This window comes from Pseudophryne corroboree, chromosome 9, assembly GCF_028390025.1.
Source record: "Pseudophryne corroboree isolate aPseCor3 chromosome 9, aPseCor3.hap2, whole genome shotgun sequence".
Taxonomy (NCBI): Eukaryota; Metazoa; Chordata; class Amphibia; order Anura; family Myobatrachidae; genus Pseudophryne; species Pseudophryne corroboree.
The window spans coordinates 417570349-417591675 of NC_086452.1; the positions used below are offsets into that span (position 1 = coordinate 417570349).

The following is a 21327-nucleotide window of genomic DNA, read 5'->3' on the forward strand; positions in this document are numbered from 1 at the left end:
AGCCGATCGCCTTACATGAACCCGGCTACTGTCAAATTGTTTGAGTTAAAACAGAAAATCACTTTAAAATAATACAGTGCAAGGTGAGGTAAAACGTTCTCGGCTGTAAAAACTCCTTTGAATGAGCTCCCAAGTACAGTGATTCCTTTGATGCTTTTCACCTGACATTTATTTGAAATCTGGCCCTAAAAGGGCTCGTTCCATAGACTTTTTAATGTAATTTGTTTTTTTCATTTTTATTTTTTAATTTTAGGTTAGCCAATATATACTGTATATATAATTTATAACTAGGTTTATTCTTAAACATACAATAGATTGTTCAATCTCCCATACCTCCTGCAGCATGAGAATGGAACATTGAACCAGCTGTTGTGAATGAGTATCTCACTACTGAGGGGAGGTGTGCGGACCCTGCACTTCTTCAGCTTGAGATGAACCTTATCCTTACGGATTATTTTGATTGGTTTTATGGGAAAAAAGAAGACTAAAGAAAGCTTAACGACATTAAAAAACCGCACTCGCTACACAACTTGCTTGTGGTGCGAGATAAAAATATATTTATCAGAATTAAAGTTTGATCGTGAATGAGGAATTTTCCTTACGCCTTTAATGAGGCTTAGTAGATATCATATTGGTTCTTGTGTGAAGCAGTGAAGATTGGAGAAGTTGCCCATAGCAAACAATCAACTTTGAGGTACCAAGAATTTTCTATAAAATGCTAGGTAAAAGCAACTTCTCCACCGGTCCACCATAGTTGTGGCTACTTAATGATGTTCGTGGGTTAATTTTTTTTACATTATCCATCATTTTTCCATTCATTGCGGACACAGTTGAGGAACGTAAACGACATGAGCTATTTCTTTATCTCTTTCCTATCTTTTAGTGGCAAAATACTATTATTATTATTTTTTTTTAACTATATTTTTTTCATTCTTTGTTTTAGTGTTTGCTGTTCTGATTTCTCATTATGGATTTTGTTACTATTCCCATTTTTTAACATAATGCATCGACCTTGCCTTTAATTCAAATCATTTTGTGCATTTCGCTTCTAATACCTGAGATCGTATAATTATCTAACATCAATTTCATTCTGAGACAAAAGCACCCTGCGATATAGGGCCCTGATATTGTTACGGATATCACCGCCATATTTGTGATTAGTAATGTCATATCCATGTGCTAATCAATGCCTTTATATTACAGGGAATACGGGGCCTGTACCGAGGATATAAAAGCACAGTACTCCGAGAGGTAAGCTATTTAGGGGTCTATTTACTAAGCCTTGGATGGAGATAAAGCACCAGTCAATCGGCTCCTAACTGTCATTTTTCAAACACAGCCTGTGACACGGCAGTTAGGAGCTGATTGGCTGGTACTATATCTCTGTCGACTTTATCTCCGTCCAAAGCTTAGTAAATAGACCTCATAGTTTGTTATTGCCTTGGCTAAATTTACTGATAAAGTTTAAACAACGTAGTTTATTTGTTTATTAACTACAGTTGTACTAAAACATCACATTGAATGAACAGGGGTAGTGAGGGCTCAAAGTGGGAATTAATGTCATAGACGTTATGCGGGACATTTGGTAAACTTTGGGAATAAGTTATTACGCTAAGGGGGACATTTACTAAGCAGTGATAAGAGCGGAGAAGTGAGCCAGTGGAGAAGTTTCCCCATCGACCAATCAGCACTGAAGTAACATCTATAATTTGCATACTATAAAATTATACAGAGCTACTGATTGGTCGATGGGGCAACGTCTCCACTGGCTCACTTCTCCGCTCTTATCACTGTTTAGTAAATGTCCCCCTACGGGTGGAATTCAATTGTTCTTGCCGTCCGATCTCTCCCATCTAAAGTAACGGTAGACCGCAGGGACGAGATTCAATTGATGGCCATTAATGACGGGTTTAGTCGCGAAAAGTGCTGTTTGTGCGTCCAAACAGGTCACTTTTCGTACATTGCAGCTCTCCACCCCTGGGAGTGTGAGCTGAAATGTCAGCGCCAGAAGCCAATCGTACCCGAACCGAACAATTGTATCGCTCTGTTTGGCGCCATCTAGTGGCTGGCAGCGATTAAAACATTTGACATCGCCTTAAGATATGTACTAAGTGCAAAAAAGGGCAAACAAATTAAAATTAGCTTAAGCAGCCGATTTATCAAAACATATTTGCAGCCTATTCCCCTGAAACCCCCATTTTTTGGGGGGTAAACACAAATATTTAGTATTCCCCAAATGTATGACAGAAGTACTGTGATATCTGCTGTGATCCCTCCATTCCCTTCGGCAGCCACGACCCCCACAGTTATATTATGAGGACACAATAGAATCTATATATGTGTGTGTATGTACATATATGTATGTGTGTGTGTGTGTGTGTGTGTGTGTGTGTGTGTGTGTATAATACACTGCTCAAAAAAATAAAGGGAACACTAAAATAACACATCCTAGATCTGAATGAATGAAATATTCTTATTAAATACTTTGTTCTTTACATAGTTGAATGTGCTGACAACAAAATCACACAAAAATGATCAATGGAAATCAAATTTATTAACCCATGGAGGTCTGGATTTAGAGTCACTCAAAATTAAAGTGGAAAAACACACTACAGGCTGATCCAACTTTGATTTAATGTCCTTAAAAAAAGTCGGAATGAGTCTCAGTAGTGTGTGTGGCCTCCACGGGCCTGTATGACCTGCCTACAACGCCTGGGCATGCTCCTGATGAGGTGGTGGATGGTCTCCTGAGGGATTTCCTCCCAGACCTGGACTAAAGCATCCGCCAACTCCTGGACAGTCTGTGGTGCAACGTGGCGTTGGGGGATGGAGCGAGACATGATGTCCCAGATGTGCTCAATTGGATTCAGGTCTGGGGAACGGGCAGGCCAGTCCATAGCATCAATGCCTTCGTCTTGCAGGAACTGCTGACACACTCCAGCCACATAAGGTCTAGCATTGTCTTGCATTAGGAGGAACCCAGGGCCAACTGCACCAGCATATGGTCTCACAAGGGGTCTGAGGATCTCATCTCGGTGCCTAATGGCAGTCAGGCTACCTCTGGCGAGCACATGGAGGGCTGTGCGGCCCCCCAAAGAAATGCCACCCCACACCATTACTGACCCACTGCCAAACCGGTCATGCTGGAGGATGTTGCAGGCAGCAGAACGTTCTCCTTGGCGTCTCCAGACTCTGTCACGTCTGTCACATGTGCTCAGTGAGAATCTGCTTTCATCTGTGAAGAGCACAGGGCGCCAGTGGCGAATTTGCCAATCTTGGTGTTCTCTGGCAAATGCCAAACGCCCTGCACGGTGTTGGGCTGTAAGCACAACCCCCACCTGTGGACGTCGGGCCCTCATACCACCCTTATGGAGTCTGTTTCTCATCATTTGAGTAGACGCATGCACATTTGTGGCTTGCTGGAGGTCATTTTGCAGGGCTCTGGCAGTGCTCCTCCTGTTCCTCCTTGCACAAAGGCGGAGGTAGCGGTCCTGCTGCTGGGTTGTTGCCCTCCTACGGCCTCCTCCACGTCTCCTGATGTACTGGCCTGTCTCCTGGTAGCGCCTCCATACTGTGGACACTACGCTGACAGACACAGCAAACCTTCTTGCCACAGCTCGCATTGATGTGCCATCCTGGATGAGCTGCACTACCTGAGCCACTTGTGTGGGTTGTAGACTCCGTCTCATGCTACCACTAGAGTGAAAGCACCGCCAGCTTTCAAAAGTGACCAAAACATCAGCCAGAAAGCATAGGAGCTGAGAAGTGGTCTGTGGTCACCACCTGCAGAACAACTCCTTTATTGGGGGTGTCTTGCTAATTGCCTATAATTTCCACCTGTTGTCTGTTCCATTTGCACAACAGCATGTGAAATTGATTGTCAATCAGTGTTGCTTCCTAAGTGGACAGTTTGATTTCACAGAAGTGTGATTGATTTGGAGTTACATTGTGTTGTTTAAGTGTTCCCTTTATTTCTCTTACGTCCTAGAGGATGCTGGGGACTCCGTAAGGACCATGGGGTATAGACGGGCTCCGCAGGAGACATGGGCACGATAAAGAACTTTAGAATGGGTGTGCACTGGCTCCTCCCTCTATGCCCCTCCTCCAGTCCTCAGTTAGATCCTGTGCCCAGAGGAGACTGGGTGCATTACAGGGGAGCTCTCCTGAGAATTTTGTTAGGTTTTTTATTTTCAGGGAGCACTGCTGGCAACAGGCTTCCTGCATCGTGGGACTGAGGAGAGAGAAGCAGACCTACTTAAGTGATAGGCTCTGCTTCTTAGGCTACTGGACACCATTAGCTCCAGAGGGTCAGAACGCAGGTCTCACCCTCGCCGTTCGTCCCGGAGCTGCGCCGCCGTCCTCCTCACAGAGCTGGAAGATAGAAGCCGGGTGAGTATAAGAAGAAAGAAGACTTCAAAGGCGGCAGAAGACTTCAGATCTTCTCTGCGCGCCATTGCTCCCACACACAACACACTGCAGGCACGGATGGGTGCAGGGCACAGGGGGAGCGCCCTGGGCAGCAATAATAAACCTCTAGGACTGGCTAAAAGGCAATATATATAGGCTACGGAGGCAATATATATTAATATCCCCAGCCAGTATTGAAAAATTGAGCGGGACCGAAGCCCGACGCTGAGGGGGTGGAGCTTGATCCCACAGCACTAACCGGCGCCATTTTCTCCACAGCACACTGCAGAGAAGCTGGCTCCCCAGACTCTCCCCTGCTGAATACGGTGACACAGGGCAAAAAAGAGGGGGGGGGGGGGCACTTGTAAGGCGCAGTGAGCGTATAGATATATACATGTGATTAAATAAAAGCGCTGTTTATCTGGGGATTTTGTTTCCAGTGTTAGTAGGCGCTGGGTGTGTGCTGGCATACTCTCTCTCTGTCTCTCCAAAGGGCCTTATTGGGGAACTGTCTCCATATAAATATATTCCTGTGTGTGTGGGGGTGTCTGTACACGTCTGTCGGCATGTCTGAAGCGTAAGGCTCGTCTAAAGAGGAGGTGGAGCAGATGATTGTAGGGTCTACGTCTGCAACGCAGACACATGATTGGTTGGACATGTGGAATGTTTTAAATGCAAATGTGACTTTGTTACATAAGAGATTAGACAAAGCAGAGTCCAGGAATAATACAGGGAGTCAATCAATGGCTTTGACGGTGTCACAGGGCCCTTCGGGGTCTCAAAAACGTCCCCTATCCCAAATAGCAGACACTGATACCTACACGGATACTGACTCCAGTGTCGACTACGATGATACGAGGTTACACCCAAGGGTGGCCAAAAGCATTCATTATATGATTATTGCAATAAAAGATGTTTCTCTGACGTCCTAGTGGATGCTGGGGACTCCGTAAGGACCATGGGGAATAGCGGCTCCGCAGGAGACTGGGCACAAAAGTAAAGCTTTAGAACTACCTGGTGTGCACTGGCTCCTCCCCCTATGACCCTCCTCCAAGCCTCAGTTAGATTTTTGTGCCCGAACGAGAAGGGTGCACACTAGGTGGCTCTCCTGAGCTGCTTAGTGAAAAGTTTAGTTTTAGGTTTTTTATGTTCAGTGAGACCTGCTGGCAACAGGCTCACTGCATCGAGGGACTAAGGGGAGAAGAAGCGAACTCACCTGCGTGCAGAGTGGATTGGGCTTCTTAGGCTACTGGACATTAGCTCCAGAGGGACCGATCACAGGCCCAGCCATGGATGGGTCCCAGAGCCGCGCCGCCGGCCCCCTTACAGAGCCAGAAGACAGAAGAGGTCCGGAAAATTGGCGGCAGAAGACGTCCTGTCTTCAACAAGGTAGCGCACAGCACTGCAGCTGTGCGCCATTGCTCTCAGCACACTTCACACTCCGGTCACTGAGGGTGCAGGGCGCTGGGGGGGGGCGCCCTGAGACGCAATAAAAACACCTTGGATGGCAAAAAAATGCATCACATATAGCTCCTGGGCTATATGGATGAATTTAACCCCTGCCAGAATACACAGAAAAACGGGAGATAGGCTCCGCCCCCTTCTCGGCGGCCTTATCTCTTCAGCACACTGGCACCATTTTCCCTCACAGCTCCGTTGGAGGGAAGCTCCCTGGCTCTCCCCTGCAGTCACTACACTACAGAAAGGGTTAAAAAAAGAGAGGGGGGCACTAATTACGCGCAGTATTAAAAATACAGCAGCTATAAGGGGAAAAACACTTATATAAGGTTATCCCTGTATATATATAGCGCTCTGGTGTGTGCTGGCAAACTCTCCCTCTGTCTCCCCAAAGGGCTAGTGGGGTCCTGTCCTCTATCAGAGCATTCCCTGTGTGTGTGCTGTGTGTCGGTACGTTTGTGTCGACATGTATGAGGAGAAAAATGATGTGGAGACGGAGCAGATTGCCTGTAATAGTGATGTCACCCCCTAGGGGGTCGACACCTGAGTGGATGAACTGTTGGAAGGAATTACGTGACAGTGTCAGCTCTGTATAAAAGACAGTGGTTGACATGAGACAGCCGGCTACTCAGCTTGTGCCTGTCCAGACGTCTCATAGGCCGTCAGGGGCTCTAAAGCGCCCGTTACCTCAGATGGCAGATATAGACGCCGACACGGATACTGACTCCAGTGTCGACGGTGAAGAGACAAATGTGACTTCCAGTAGGGCCACACGTTACATGATTGAGGCAATGAAAAATGTTTTACACATTTCTGATAATACGAGTACCACCAAAAAGGGGTATTATGTTCGGTGAGGAAAAACTACCTGTAGTTTTCCTGAATCTGAGAAATTAAATGAGATGTGTGATGATGCGTGGGTTTCCCCCGATAACAACTGATAATTTCTAAAATGTTATTGGCATTATATCCTTTCCCGCCAGAGGTTAGGGTGCGTTGGGAAACACCCCCTAGGGTGGATAAAGCGCTCACACGCTTGTAAGAACAAGGGCTCTACCCTCTCCTGAGATGGCCGCCCTTAAGGATCCTGCTGATAGAAAGCAGGAGGGTATCCTAAAATGTATTTACACACATACTGGTGTTATACTGCGACCAGCAATCGCCTCAGCCTGGATGTGCAGTGCTGGGTTGGCGTGGTCGGATTCCCTGACTGAAAATATTGATACCCTAGATAGGGACAGTATATTATTGCCTATAGAGCATTTAAAAGATGCATTTCTATATATGCGTGATGCACAGCGGAATATTTGCCGACTGGCATCAAGTCTAAGTGCGTTGTCCATTTCTGCCAGTAGAGGGTTATGGACACGACAGTGGTCAGGTGATGCGGATTCCAAACGGCATTTGGAAGTATTGCCTTATTAAGGGGAGGAGTTATTTGGGGTCGGTCTTTCAGACCTGGTGGCCACGGCAACAGCTGGGAAATCCACGTTTGTACCCCAGGTCGCCTCTCAACATAAGAAGACGCCGTATTATCAGGCGCAGTCTTTTCGTGGGCAAGCGGGCAAAATGTTCCTCATTTCTGCCCCGTGACAGAGGGAGAGGAAAAAGGCTGCAGAAATCAGCCAGTTCCCAGGAACAGAAGCCCTCTCCCGCCTCTGCCAAGCCCTCAGTATGACGCTGGGGCTTTACAAGCAGAATCAGGCACGGTGGGGGCCCGTCTCAATGAATTTCAGCGCGCAGTGGGCTCACTCGCAAGTAGACCCCTGGATCCTTCAGGTGATATCTCAGGGGTACAAATTGGAATTCGAGACGTCTCCCCCTCGCCGTTTCCTAAAGTCGGCTTTACCGATGTCTCCTTCTGACAGGGAGGCAGTTTTGGAAGCCATTCACAAGCTGTATTCCCAGCAGGTGATAATCAAGGTACCCCTCCTGCAACAGGGAACGGGGTATTATTCCACACTGTTGTGGTACCGAAGCCGGACGGCTCGGTGAGACCGATTCTAAATCTAAAATCTTGAACACTTACATACGGAGGTTCAAATTCAAGATTGAGTCACTCAGAGCAGTGATTGCGAACCTGGAAGAAGGGGACTACATGATGTCTCGGGACATCAAGGATGCTTACCTTCATGTCCCAATTTACCCTTCTCACCAAGGGTACCTCAGGTTTATGGTACAGAACTGTCACTATCAGTTTCAGACGTTGCCGTATGATGATTCTCCTTCGAAGGAAGGGAATTTTAGTTATCCCTTACTTGGACGATTCCCTGATAAGGGTAAGATCCAGGGAACAGTTGGAGGTCGGTGTAGCACTATCTCAGGTAGTGTTGCGGCAGCACGATTGGATTCTCAATATTCCAAAATCGCAGCTAATTCCGACGACTCGTCTTCTGTTCCTAGGGATGATCCTGGACACAGTCCAGAAAAAGGTGTTTCTCCCGGAGGAGAAAGTCAGGGAGTTATCCGAGCTAGTCGGGAACCTCCTATAACCGAGCCAAGTCTCAGTACATCAATGAAATGGTTCTGGGAAAAATGGTGGCTTCCTACGAAGCAATCCCATTCGGCAGATTCCACGCAAGAACTTTCCAGTGGGACCTGCTGGACAAATGGTCCGGGTCGCATCTTCAGATGCATCAGCGGATAACCCTGTCACCAAGCACAAGGGTGTCTCTCCTGTGGTGGTTGCAGAGTGCTCATCTTCTAGAGGGCCGCACATTCAGGACTGGGTCCTGGTGACCATGGATGCCAGCCTGCGAGGCTGGGGAGCAGTCACACAGGGAAGGAATTTCCAGAGCTTATGGTCAAGCCTGGAGACATCACTTCACATAAATATCCTGAAGCTAAGGGCCATTTACAATGCTCTAAGCTCAGCAAGACCTCTGCTTCAAGGTCACCCGGAGTTGATCCATTCGGACAACATCACGGCAGTCACCCACGTAAACAGACAGGGTGACACAAGAAGCAGGAGGGCAATGGCAGAAGCTGCAAGGATTCTTCGCTGGGCGGAAAATCATGTGATAGCACTGTCAGCAGTATTCATTCCGGGAGTGGACAACTGGGAAGCAGACTTCCTCAGCAGAACAAGTATTGCGCCAGGTCAAGGGACCCTCAGGCAATAGCTGTAGACGCTCTGGTAACACAGTGGGTGTACCAGTCAGTGTATGTGTTCCCTCCTCTGCCTCTCATACCCAAGGTACTGAGAATTATAAGATGGAGAGGAGTAAGCACTATATTCGTGGCTCCGGATTGGCCAAGAAGGACTTGGTAACCGGAACTTCAAGAGATGCTCACGGAGGATCCGTGGCCTCTACCTCTAAGAAGGGACCTGCTCCAGCAAGGACCCTGTCTGTTCCAAGACTTACCGCGGCTGCGTTTGACGGCATGGCGGTTGAACGCCGGATCCTGAAGGAGAAAGGCATTCCGGATGAAGTCATTCCTATCCTGATCAAAGCCAGGAAAGATATAACCGCAAAACATTATCACCGCATTTGGCGAAAATATGTTGCGTGGTGCGAGGCCAGTAAGGCCCCGACGGAGGAATTTTCAACTAGGTCGATTCCTACATTTCCTGCAAACAGGAGTGTCTATGGGCCTGAAATGGGGGTCCATTAAGGTTAAAATTTCGGCCCTGTCAATTTTCTTCCAAAAAAGAACTAGCTTCAGTCCCTGAAGTTCAGACGTTTGTGAAAGGGGTACTGTATATACAGCCTCCTTTTGTGCCTTCAGTGGCACCTTGGGATCTAAATGTAGTTTTTGGGTTCCAAAAGTCACATTGGTTTGAACCACTTAAATATGTGGAGTTAAAATATCTCGCATGGAAAGTGGTCATGCTGTTGGCCCTGGCCTGGGCCAGGTGCGTGTCAGAATTGGCGGCTTTATCCTGTAAAAGCCCTCATCTGATTTTCCATTCGGACAGGGCGGAATTGAGGACTTGTCCTCAGTTTCTCCCTAAGGTGGTTTTCAGCGTTTCACCTGAATCAACCTATTGTGGTGCCTGCGGCTACTAGGGACTTGGAGGACTCCAAGTTGCTAGACGTTGTCAGAGCCCTGGAAATATAGGTTTCCAGGACGGCTGGAGTCAGAAAATCTGACTCGTTGTTTATTCTGTATGCACCCAACAAGCTGGGTGCTCCTGCTTCTAAGCAGACTATTGCTCGTTGGATTTGTAGTACAATTCAGCTTGCACATTCTGTGGCAGGCCTGCCACAGTCAAACTCTGTAAAAGCCCATTCCACAAGGAAGGTGGGCTCATCTTGGGCGGCTGCCCGAGGGGTCTCGGCTTTACAACTTTGCCGAGCAGCTACTTGGTCAGGAGCAAATACGTTTGTAAAATTCTACAAATTTGATACCCTGGCTGAGGAGGACCTGGAGTTCTCTCATTTGGTGCTGCAGAGTCATCCGCACTCTCCCGCCCGTTTGGGAGCTTTGGTATAATCCCCATGGTCCTTACGGAGTCCCCAGCATCCACTAGGACGTCAGAGAAAATAAGAATTTACTTACCGATAATTCTATTTCTCGTAGTCCGTAGTGGATGCTGGGCGCCCATCCCAAGTGCGGATTGTCTGCAATACTGGTACATAGTTATTGTTACCAAAAAAATCGGGTTATTGCTGTAGTGAGCCATCTTTTCTAGAGGCTCCTCTGTTATCATGCTGTTAACTGGGTTTAGATCACAAGTTATATGGTGTGATTGGTGTGGCTGGTATGAGTCTTACCCGGGATTCAAAATCCTTCCTTATTGTGTACGCTCGTCCGGGCACAGTATCCTAACTGAGGCTTGGAGGAGGGTCATAGGGGGAGGAGCCAGTGCACACCAGGTAGTTCTAAAGCTTTACTTTTGTGCCCAGTCTCCTGCGGAGCCGCTATTCCCCATGGTCCTTACGGAGTCCCCAGCATCCACTACGGACTACGAGAAATAGAATTATCGGTAAGTAAATTCTTATTTCTCTGACGTCCTAGTGGATGCTGGGGACTCCGAAAGGACCATGGGGAATAGCGGCTCCGCAGGAGACTGGGCACAAAAGTAAAAGCTTTAAGACTACCTGGTGTGCACTGGCTCCTCCCCCTATGACCCTCCTCCAAGCCTCAGTTAGATTTTTGTGCCCGAACGAGAAGGGTGCAGTCTAGGTGGCTCTCCTGAGCTGCTTGGAAAAAAGTTTAGTTTTAGGTTTTTTATTTTCAGTGAGACCTGCTGGCAACAGGCTCACTGCATCGAGGAACTAAGGGGAGAAGAAGCGAACTCACCTGCGTGCCGAGTGGATTGGGCTTCTTAGGCTACTGGACATTAGCTCCAGAGGGACGATCACAGGCCCAGCCATGGATGGGTCCCAGAGCCGCGCCGCCGTCCCCCTTACAGAGCCAGAAGAGCAGAAGAGGTCCGGAAAAATCGGCGGCAGAAGACGTCCTGTCTTCAATAAGGTAGCGCACAGCACCGCAGCTGTGCGCCATTGCTCTCAGCACACTTCACACTCCGGTCACTGAGGGTGCAGGGCGCTGGGTGGGGGCGCCCTGCGACGCAATATAAACACCTTAGGGGGCAAAAAATGCATCACATATAGCTCCTGGGCTATATGGATGCATTTAACTCATGCCTGTTTTTCCATAAAAAAGCGGGAGAATGGCCGCCGAGAAGGGGGCGGAGCCTATCTCCTCAGCACACTGGCGCCATTTTTCCTCACAGCTCCGTTGGAGGGAAGCTCCCTGACTCTCCCCTGCAGTCCTGCACTACAGAAACAGGGTAAAACAAGAGAGGGGGGGCACTAAATTGGCAGATAAATCTATACAGCAGCTATATAAGGGAAAAACACTTATATAAGGTTATCCCTGTATATGTATAGCGCTCTGGTGTGTGCTGGCAAACTCTCCCTCTGTCTCCCCAAAGGCTAGTGGGGTCCTGTCCTCTATCAGAGCATTCCCTGTGTGTGTGCTGTGTGTCGGTACGTTGTGTCGACATGTATGAGGAGGAAAATGGTATGGAGGCGGAGCAATTGCCTGTATTAGTGATGTCACCCCCTAGGGAGTCGACACCTGACTGGATGGTCTTATGGAAGGAATTACGTGATAGTGTCAGCACTTTACAAAAGACTGTTGACGACATGAGACAGCCGGCAAATCAGTTAATACCTGTACAGGCGTCTCAAACACCGTCAGGGGCTCTAAAGCGCCCGTTACCTCAGGTGGTCGACACAGACCCAGACACGGACACTGACTCCAGTGTCGACGGTGAGGAAACAAACGTATTTTCCAGTAGGGCCACACGTTACATGATCACGGCAATGAAGGAAGTTTTGAACATTTCTGATACTACAAGTACCACAAAAAAGGGTATTATGTGGGGTGTGAAAAAACTACCCGTAGTTTTTCCTGAATCAGATGAATTAAATGAGGTGTGTGATGAAGCGTGGGTTTCCCCCGATAAAAAACTGCTAATTTCTAAAAAAATTATTGGCATTATACCCTTTCCCGCCAGAGGTTAGGGCGCGTTGGGAAACACCCCCTAGGGTGGATAAGGCGCTCACACGCTTATCTAAACAAGTGGCGTTACCGTCTCCTGATACGGCCGCCCTCGAGGAACCAGCTGATAGGAAGCTGGAAAATATCCTAAAAAGTATATACACACATACTGGTATTATACTGCGACCAGCAATCGCCTCAGCCTGGATGTGCAGTGCTGGGGTGGCTTGGTCGGATTCCCTGACTGAAAATATTGATACCCTGGACAGGGACAATATATTATTGACTATAGAGCATTTAGGATGCATTTCTATATATGAGAGATGCACAGAGGGATATTTGCACTCTGGCATCAAGAGTAAGTGCGCTGTCCATTTCTGCCAGAAGAGGGTTATGGACGCGACAGTGGTCAGGTGATGCGGATTCCAAACGGCATATGGAAGTATTGCCGTATAAAGGGGAGGAGTTATTTGGGGTCGGTCTATCGGACCTGGTGGCCACGGCAACGGCTGGGAAATCCACCTTTTTACCCCAGGTCACCTCTCAGCAGAAAAAGACACCGTCTTTTCAGGCTCAGTCCTTTCGTCCCCCATAAGGGCAAGCGGGCAAAAGGCCACTCGTATCTGCCCCGGGGCAGAGGAAGGGGAAATAGACTGCAGCAGACAGCCTCTTCCCAGGAATAGAAGCCCTCCCCCGCTTCTGCCAAGTCCTCAGCATGACGCTGGGGCCTTACAAGCGGACTCAGGCACGGTGGGGGCCCATCTCAAGAATTTCAGCGCGCAGTGGGCTCACTCGCAAGTGGACCCCTGGATCCTGCAGGTAGTATCTCAGGGGTACAAATTGGAATTCGAGACGTCTCCCCCTCGCCGGTTCCTGAAGTCTGCTTTACCAACGTCTCCCCCCGACAGGGAGGCGGTATTGGAAGCCATTCACAAGCTGTATTCCCAGCAGGTGATAATCAAGGTACCCCTCCTACAACAGGGAAAGGGGTATTATTCCACGCTGTTTGTGGTACCGAAGCCGGACGGCTCGGTGAGACCTATTTTAAATCTGAAATCCTTGAACACTTACATACAAAGGTTCAAATTCAAGATGGAATCACTCAGAGCAGTGATAGCGAACCTGGAAGAAGGGGACTATATGGTGTCTCTGGACATCAAGGATGCTTACCTCCATGTCCCAATTTGCCCTTCTCACCAAGGGTACCTCAGGTTTGTGGTACAGAACTGTCACTATCAGTTTCAGACACTGCCGTTTGGATTGTCCACGGCACCCCGGGTCTTTACCAAGGTAATGGCCGAAATGATTATTCTTCTTCGAAGAAAAGGCGTCTTAATTATCCCTTACTTGGACGATCTCCTGATAAGGGCAAGGTCCAGAGAACAGTTAGAGGTCGGAGTAGCACTATCTCAAGTAGTACTACGACAGCACGGATGGATTCTAAATATTCCAAAATCGCAGCTGATTCCGACGACACGTCTGCTGTTCCTAGGGATGATTCTGGACACAGTACAGAAAAAGGTGTTTCTCCCGGAGGAGAAAGCCAGGGAGTTATCCGACCTAGTCAGGAACCTCCTAAAACCAGGCCAAGTGTCAGTGCATCAATGCACAAGGGTCCTGGGAAAAATGGTGGCTTCTTACGAAGCGATTCCATTCGGCAGATTCCACGCAAGAACTTTTCAGTGGGATCTGCTGGACAAATGGTCCGGATCGCATCTTCAAATGCATCAGCGGATAACCCTGTCTCCAAGGACAAGGGTGTCTCTCCTGTGGTGGTTGCAGAGTGCTCATCTTCTAGAGGGCCGCAGATTCGGCATTCAGGACTGGGTCCTGGTGACCACGGATGCCAGCCTGAGAGGCTGGGGAGCAGTCACACAGGGAAGAAATTTCCAGGGCTTGTGGTCAAGCATGGAAACGTCACTTCACATAAATATCCTGGAACTAAGGGCCATTTACAATGCCCTAAGTCAGGCAAGGCCTCTGCTTCAGGGTCAGCCGGTGCTGATCCAGTCGGACAACATCACGGCAGTCGCCCACGTAAACAGACAGGGCGGCACAAGAAGCAGGAGGGCAATGACGGAAGTTGCAAGGATTCTTCGCTGGGCGGAAAATCATGTGATAGCACTGTCAGCAGTGTTCATTCCGGGAGTGGACAACTGGGAAGCAGACTTCCTCAGCAGACACGATCTCCACCCGGGGGAGTGGGGACTTCACCCAGAAGTCTTCCACATGATTGTGAACCGTTGGGAAAAACCAAAGGTGGACATGATGGCGTTCCGCCTCAACAAAAAACTGGACAGATATTGCGCCAGGTCAAGGGACCCTCAGGCAATAGCTGTGGACGCTCTGGTAACACCGTGGGTGTACCAGTCAGTGTATGTGTTCCCTCCTCTGCCTCTCATACCCAAGGTACTGAGAATCATAAGAAGGAGAGGAGTAAGGACTATACTCGTGGCTCCGGATTGGCCAAGAAGGACTTGGTACCCGGAACTTCAAGAGATGCTCACGGAAGACCCGTGGCCTCTACCTCTAAGAAAGGACCTGCTCCAGCAGGGACCATGTCTGTTCCAAGACTTACCGCGGCTGCGTTTGACGGCATGGCGGTTGAACGCCGGATCCTGAAGGAAAAAGGCATTCCGGATGAAGTCATCCCTACCCTGATCAAAGCCAGGAAGGATGTAACTGTGCAACATTATCACCGTATTTGGCGTAAATATGTTGCGTGGTGTGAGGCCAGGAAGGCCCCTACAGAGGAATTTCAACTGGGTCGTTTCCTGCATTTCCTGCAAACAGGACTGTCTATGGGCCTAAAATTAGGGTCCATTAAGGTTCAAATTTCGGCCCTGTCAATATTCTTCCAAAAAGAACTAGCTTCAGTTCCTGAAGTCCAGAGTTAGCCCTGGCCTCAGCCAGGCGTGTCTCAGAATTGGCGGCTTTATCCTATAAAAGCCCTTACCTAATTTTTCATACGGACAGGGCAGAATTGAGGACTCGTCCTCAATTTCTCCCTAAGGTGGTTTCAGCTTTTCACTTAAACCAGCCTATTGTGGTGCCTGCGGCTACTAGGGACTTGGAGGATTCCAAGTTGCTGGACGTAGTCAGGGCCCTGAAAATATATGTTTCCAGGACGGCTGGAGTCAGAAAATCTGACTCGCTGTTTATCCTGTATGCACCCAACAAGCTGGGTGCTCCTGCTTCTAAGCAGACTATTGCTCGTTGGATTTGTAGTACAATTCAGCTTGCACATTCTGTGGCAGGCCTGCCACAGCCAAAATCTGTAAAAGCCCATTCCACACGGAAAGTGGGCTCATCTTGGGCTGCTGCCCGAGGGGTCTCGGCTTTACAACTTTGCCGAGCAGCTACTTGGTCAGGGGCAAACACGTTTGCTAAATTCTACAAATTTGATACCCTGGCTGAGGAGGACCTGGAGTTCTCTCATTCGGTGCTGCAGAGTCATCCGCACTCTCCCGCCCGTTTGGGAGCTTTGGTATAATCCCCATGGTCCTTTTCGGAGTCCCCAGCATCCACTAGGACGTCAGAGAAAATAAGAATTTACTTACCGATAATTCTATTTCTCATAGTCCGTAGTGGATGCTGAGCGCCCATCCCAAGTGCGGATTGTCTGCAATACTTGTACATAGTTATTGTTACCAAAAAAATCGGGTTATTATTGTTGTGAGCCATCTTTTCAGAGGCTCCTCTGTTATCATGCTGTTAACTGGGTTCAGATCACAAGTTGTACGGTGTGATTGGTGTGGCTGGTATGAGTCTTACCCGGGATTCAAAATCCTTCCTTATTGTGTACGCTCGTCCGGGCACAGTATCCTAACTGAGGCTTGGAGGAGGGTCATAGGGGGAGGAGCCAGTGCACACCAGGTAGTCTTAAAGCTTTTACTTTTGTGCCCAGTCTCCTGCGGAGCCGCTATTCCCCATGGTCCTTTCGGAGTCCCCAGCATCCACTACGGACTATGAGAAATAGAATTATCGGTAAGTAAATTCTTATTTTTTACATATCACAGATGACCCCTCTGTCCCTGACACGAGGGTACATATGTTTAAGGAAAAGAAACCTGAGGTAACCTTTCCCCCATCTCATGAGTTGAATGCGTTATTTGAAAAGGCTTGGGAATCTCCAGACAAGAAACTGAGAAGATTCCCAAAAAAATTCTTATGGCGTATCCTTTCCCTGCACAGGACAGGATACGGTGGGAATCTTCGCCCAGGGTGGACAAGGCTTTAACGCGCTTATCCAAGAAGGTGGCGCTACCGTCTCCAGACGCGGCAGCCCTCAAGGATCCTGCTGATCGCAGACAGGAAACGACTTTAAAATCAATATATACACATACGGGTGCCTTACTCAGACTGGCAATAGCATCGGCTTGGGTTTATAGCTCTGTAGCAGCTTGGACAGATACCTTGTCAGCTGATATTGTTACCCTAGATAGGGATACCATTTTATTGACCTTAGGTCACATTAAAGACGCAGTCTTATATATGAGAGACGCTCAGAGAGACGTTGGACTGCTAGGTTCAAGAACCAACGCCATGGCGATTTCTGCTAGGCGAGCATTGTGGACCCGCCAATGGACGGGTGATGCCGACTCAAAAAGGCATATGGAAGTTTTGCCTTACAAGGGTGAGGTTTTGTTTGGGGAAGGTCTCACGGACCTGGTTTCCATGGCTACCGCGGGTAAATCTACCTTTTTGCCTTATGTTCCCCCACAGCAAAAGAAAACACCACAGTATTAGATTCAGTCCTTTCGGTCGCATAAGTCCAGAAGAGGTCGGGGCTCTTCCTTCCTTGCCAGTGGTAAGGGTAGAGGGAAAAGAATGCCTGCTATGGCTAGTTCCCTGGAGCAGAAGTCCTCCCCGGCTTCTACTAAATCCACCGCATGACGCTAGGGCTCCAATGAGGGAGTCCGCGCCGGTGGGGGCACGTCTTCGACTTTTCAGCTACGTCTGGGTTCAGTCGGACGTGGATCCTTGGGCGGCGGAAATTGTATCCCAAGGCTACAAGCTGGAATTCGAAGACATGCCTCCTCGCCGATTCTTCAAATCGGCTTTACCAGCTTCTCCTCCAGAGAGTGAGATAGTTTTAGCTGCAATTCGAAAGCTGTGTCAACAGCAAGTGATTATCAAGGTTCCCCTGATTCAACAGGGAAAGGGATACTATTCAACCCTGTTTGTGGTCCCGAAACCGGATGGCTCGGTCAGACCCATTCTAAATTTAAAATCCCTAAACCTGTACTTAAAAAGGTTCAAGTTCAAGATGGAATCGCTCAGGGCGGTTATCTCCAGCCTGGAAGGAGGGGATTTTATGGTGTCACTAGACATAAAGGATGCATACCTTCACGTCCCCATATATCCTCCTCATCAGGCATACCTGAGATTCGCTGTACAGGACTGTCATTACCAGTTTCAGACGTTGCCTTTTGGGCTTTCCACGGCCCGAGGGTTTTCACCAAGGTAATGGCGGAAATGATGGTGCTCCTGCGCAGGCAAGGAGTCACAATTATCCCGTACTTGGACAATCTCCTGATAAAAGCGAGATCAAAGGAACAGTTGCAGAAAAGTGTGTCGCTCTCCCTGAGAGTGCTGCAACAGCATGGCTGGATTCTAAATCTACCAAAGTCACAGTTGGTTCCTACAACTCGGCTATCGTTCTTAGGCATGATTCTGGACACAGAACAAAAGAGGGTTTTTCTCCCGATGGAAAAAGCCCAGGAACTCCAGAACATGGTCAGAGACCTGTTAAAACCGAAAAGAGTGTCAGTACATCAATGCACTCGAGTACTGGGGAAAATGGTGGTGACCTACGAGGCCATCCCCTTCGGCAGGTTTCATGCAAGGACTTTTCAGTGGGACCTTCTGGGCAAGTGGTCCGGGTCCCATCTTCAAATACATCAGAAAATAACCCTGTCCCCCAGGGCCAGGGTGTCTCTCCTGTGGTGGCTACAGAGTGCTCACCTTCTAGAGGGTCGCAGATTCGGCATTCAAGACTGGGTTCTGGTGACCACGGACGCGAGCCTCCGAGGATGGGGAGCAGTCACACAGGGAAGAAATTTTCAGGGACTATGGTCAAGCCAGGAGGCTTGTCTACACATCAACGTCCTGGAATTGAGGGCCATATACAACGGCCTACGACAAGCGGAGAATCTTCTTCGCGACCTACCGGTTCTGATTCAATAAGACGTCACAGCCGTGGCTCATGTAAACCGCCCAGGCGGGACAAGGAGCAGAGTGGCAATGGCGGAAGCCACCAGGATTCTGCGCTGGGCAGAAAATCACGTAAGCGCTCTGTCAGCGGTATTCATTCCGGGAGTGGACAACTGGGAAGCAGACTTCCTCAGCAGACACGATCTCCATCCAGGAGAGTGGGGACTTCATCAAGAAGTTTTTGCAGAGATAACAAGACATGATGGCGTCACGCCTCAACAAGAAGCTTCGGAGGTATTGTGCCAGGTCAAGGGACCCTCAGGCAGTAGCGGTGGACGCCCTGGTAACACTATGGGTGTTCCAGTCGGTCTATGTGTTCCCTGCTCTTCCTCTCATCTCAAAAATATTGAGAATCATAAGACGAAAAAGAGTACAGACAATACTCATTGTTCCAGATTGGCCTCAAAGGGCCTGGTATTCAGATCTTCAGGAGATGCTCACAGAAGATCCATGGCCTCTTCCTCTCAGGGAGGACCTGTTGCTGCAGGGGCCCTGCGTGTTCCAAGACTTACCGCGGTTACGTTTGACGGCATGGCGGTTGAACACCGAATCCTTGCTGGAATAGGTATTCCGGAGGAAATCATCCCTACTCTGATAAAGGCTAGGAAGGAGGTGACGGCGAAACATTATCACCGTATTTGGAGGAAATATGTATCTTGGTGTGAAGCCAAGAATGCTCCTATGGAAGATTTCCACTTGGGCCGCTTTCTCCGCTTTCTACAGACAGGAGTGGATATGGGCCTAAAGTTAGGCTCCATTAAGGTACAGATTTCGGCACTATCTATATTTTTTCAGAAGGAATTGGCTTCTCTCCCAGAAGTCCAGACTTTTGTAAAGGGAGTGCTACACATCCAGCCTCCGTTTGTGCCCCAGTGGCACCATGGGACCTTAACGTTGTGTTACAGTTCCTAAAATCTCACTGGTTTGAGCCTCTTCAAACAGTTGAATTAAAATTTCTCACTTGGAAGGTGGTCATGTTGTTAGCCTTGCATCTGCAAGGCGGGTGTCCAAATTGACCGCCTTGTCTCATAAGAGCCCCTATCTCATTTTCCATGTGGATAGAGCTGAGTTGAGGACTCGTCCTCAATTTTTGCCTAAGGTGGTGTCATCATTTCATATGAACCAACCTATTGTGGTGCCTGTGGCACGGTAGACTTGGAGGATTCCAAGTCCCTTGATGTAGTCAGGGCCTTAAAAATTTACGTAGCCAGGACGGCTCGGATTAGGAAAACAGAGGCACTGTTTGTCCTGTATGCAGCCTGCTGCTGGGTTGTTGCCCTCCTAAGGCCTCCTCCACGTCTCCTGATGTACTGGCCTGTCTCCTGGTAGCGCCTCCATGCTCTGGAACTACGCTGGCAGACACAGCAAACCTTCTTGCCACAGCTCGCATTGATGTGCCATCCTGGATGAGCTGCACTATTTGAGCCACTTATGTGGGTTGTAGGGAGGTCATACAGGCACGTGGAGGCCACACACACTAGCCTGAGCCTCATTTTGACTTGTTTTAAGGGCATTACATCAAAGTTGGATCAGTCTGTAGTGTGTTTTTCCACTTTAATTTTGAGGGTGACTCCAAATCCAGACCTCCATGGGTTAATAAATTTGATTTCCATTGGTAATTTATTGTGTGATTTTGTTGTCAGCACATTCAACTATGTAAAGAACAAAGTATTCAATAAGAATATTTCATTCATTCAGATCTAGGATGTGTTATTTTAGTGTTCCCTTTATTTTTTTGAGCAGTGTGTGTGTGTGTATATATATATATATATATATATATGTGTGTGTATATATATATATATATATATGTGTGTGTGTGTGTATATATATATATATATATATATATATATATATATATATATGTGTGTGTGTGTATATACACACACACACACACACACACACACACACACACACACACACACACACACACACACACACACTTCAGCAGTTAATGAAATGTTGTCCCAGTCAATGTTTCAAGGCTTACTCCCCTTCATCAGGACACAACAGACAGATATATGCCATTGGCCAGAAGATAAAACACAGAGTCTACAGAATCCCATACGATAAAATCTGTTTATTGATTTGGTGTGTTCTCGGGCGATTTCATGGAGGGACAATTTGATGCTACCAGTTCTCAACAACATCCTACCACAAGTGAGCCTATTATAAAAGCAGTTTTAAATTTGCTTAAATACCAGCGCATTTCACCTCTTTGTGATTATACTTGAAATTCCATAGCGAAGCACAGGTATTCAGCTAGTATATATACAGTCTACTGGCCTCTTACTTAGGGCGAGAACACTCGTCTCTCTCTGGCTTGGAATTTTCAGGCACGCTTCATGGTACCCAAAGTTGCAGCATCCATCCTATAAAGAAGTTATCTGTTTATCTGAAATATAAACCACACAATAGTGTTTTCCTGTACTTATTTCATGGCCCACTAAACACGTGTAATGTCTTCAGATTTCATCAAGATGCAGATAGGATACAAAGCCTAACAAGTCTTTCTGATTTATCCAAGGGCTCTGGAATAAATGAATACATTTTCATGCAGATGAAAATCTGATTTTGCATACCAACAAACGGGAGAAACCCACAACCGCGACCCAAGTCTGTAGTCCTTTTAAAATTCATTCTGACATATGTCAGGGTAGTAATTAATTTTCCCCAACCACAATGAAAGTGCAGCACCTGACCTTTCAGATGTGTATTTGTTGCTCAAAATGGCAGCACTTTGTAGGGAATTTAATTGGGGTCTTTTCCATTATGTATATTCATAAAAGAACC

General features: G+C 47.9%; 1 protein-coding gene across 1 annotated transcript in view; it reads left to right on the forward strand.

Moving 5' to 3' along the window:
- The window catches only part of SLC25A26 (solute carrier family 25 member 26), a 386727-nt gene that overhangs the window by 107406 nt on the left and 257994 nt on the right, over window positions 1–21327 (forward strand). Inside the window, exon 5 of the mRNA XM_063940924.1 lies at window positions 1204–1251. Within this exon, the coding sequence (XP_063796994.1) occupies window positions 1204–1251 (48 nt within the window). The remainder of the gene's footprint in view (window positions 1–1203; window positions 1252–21327) is intronic.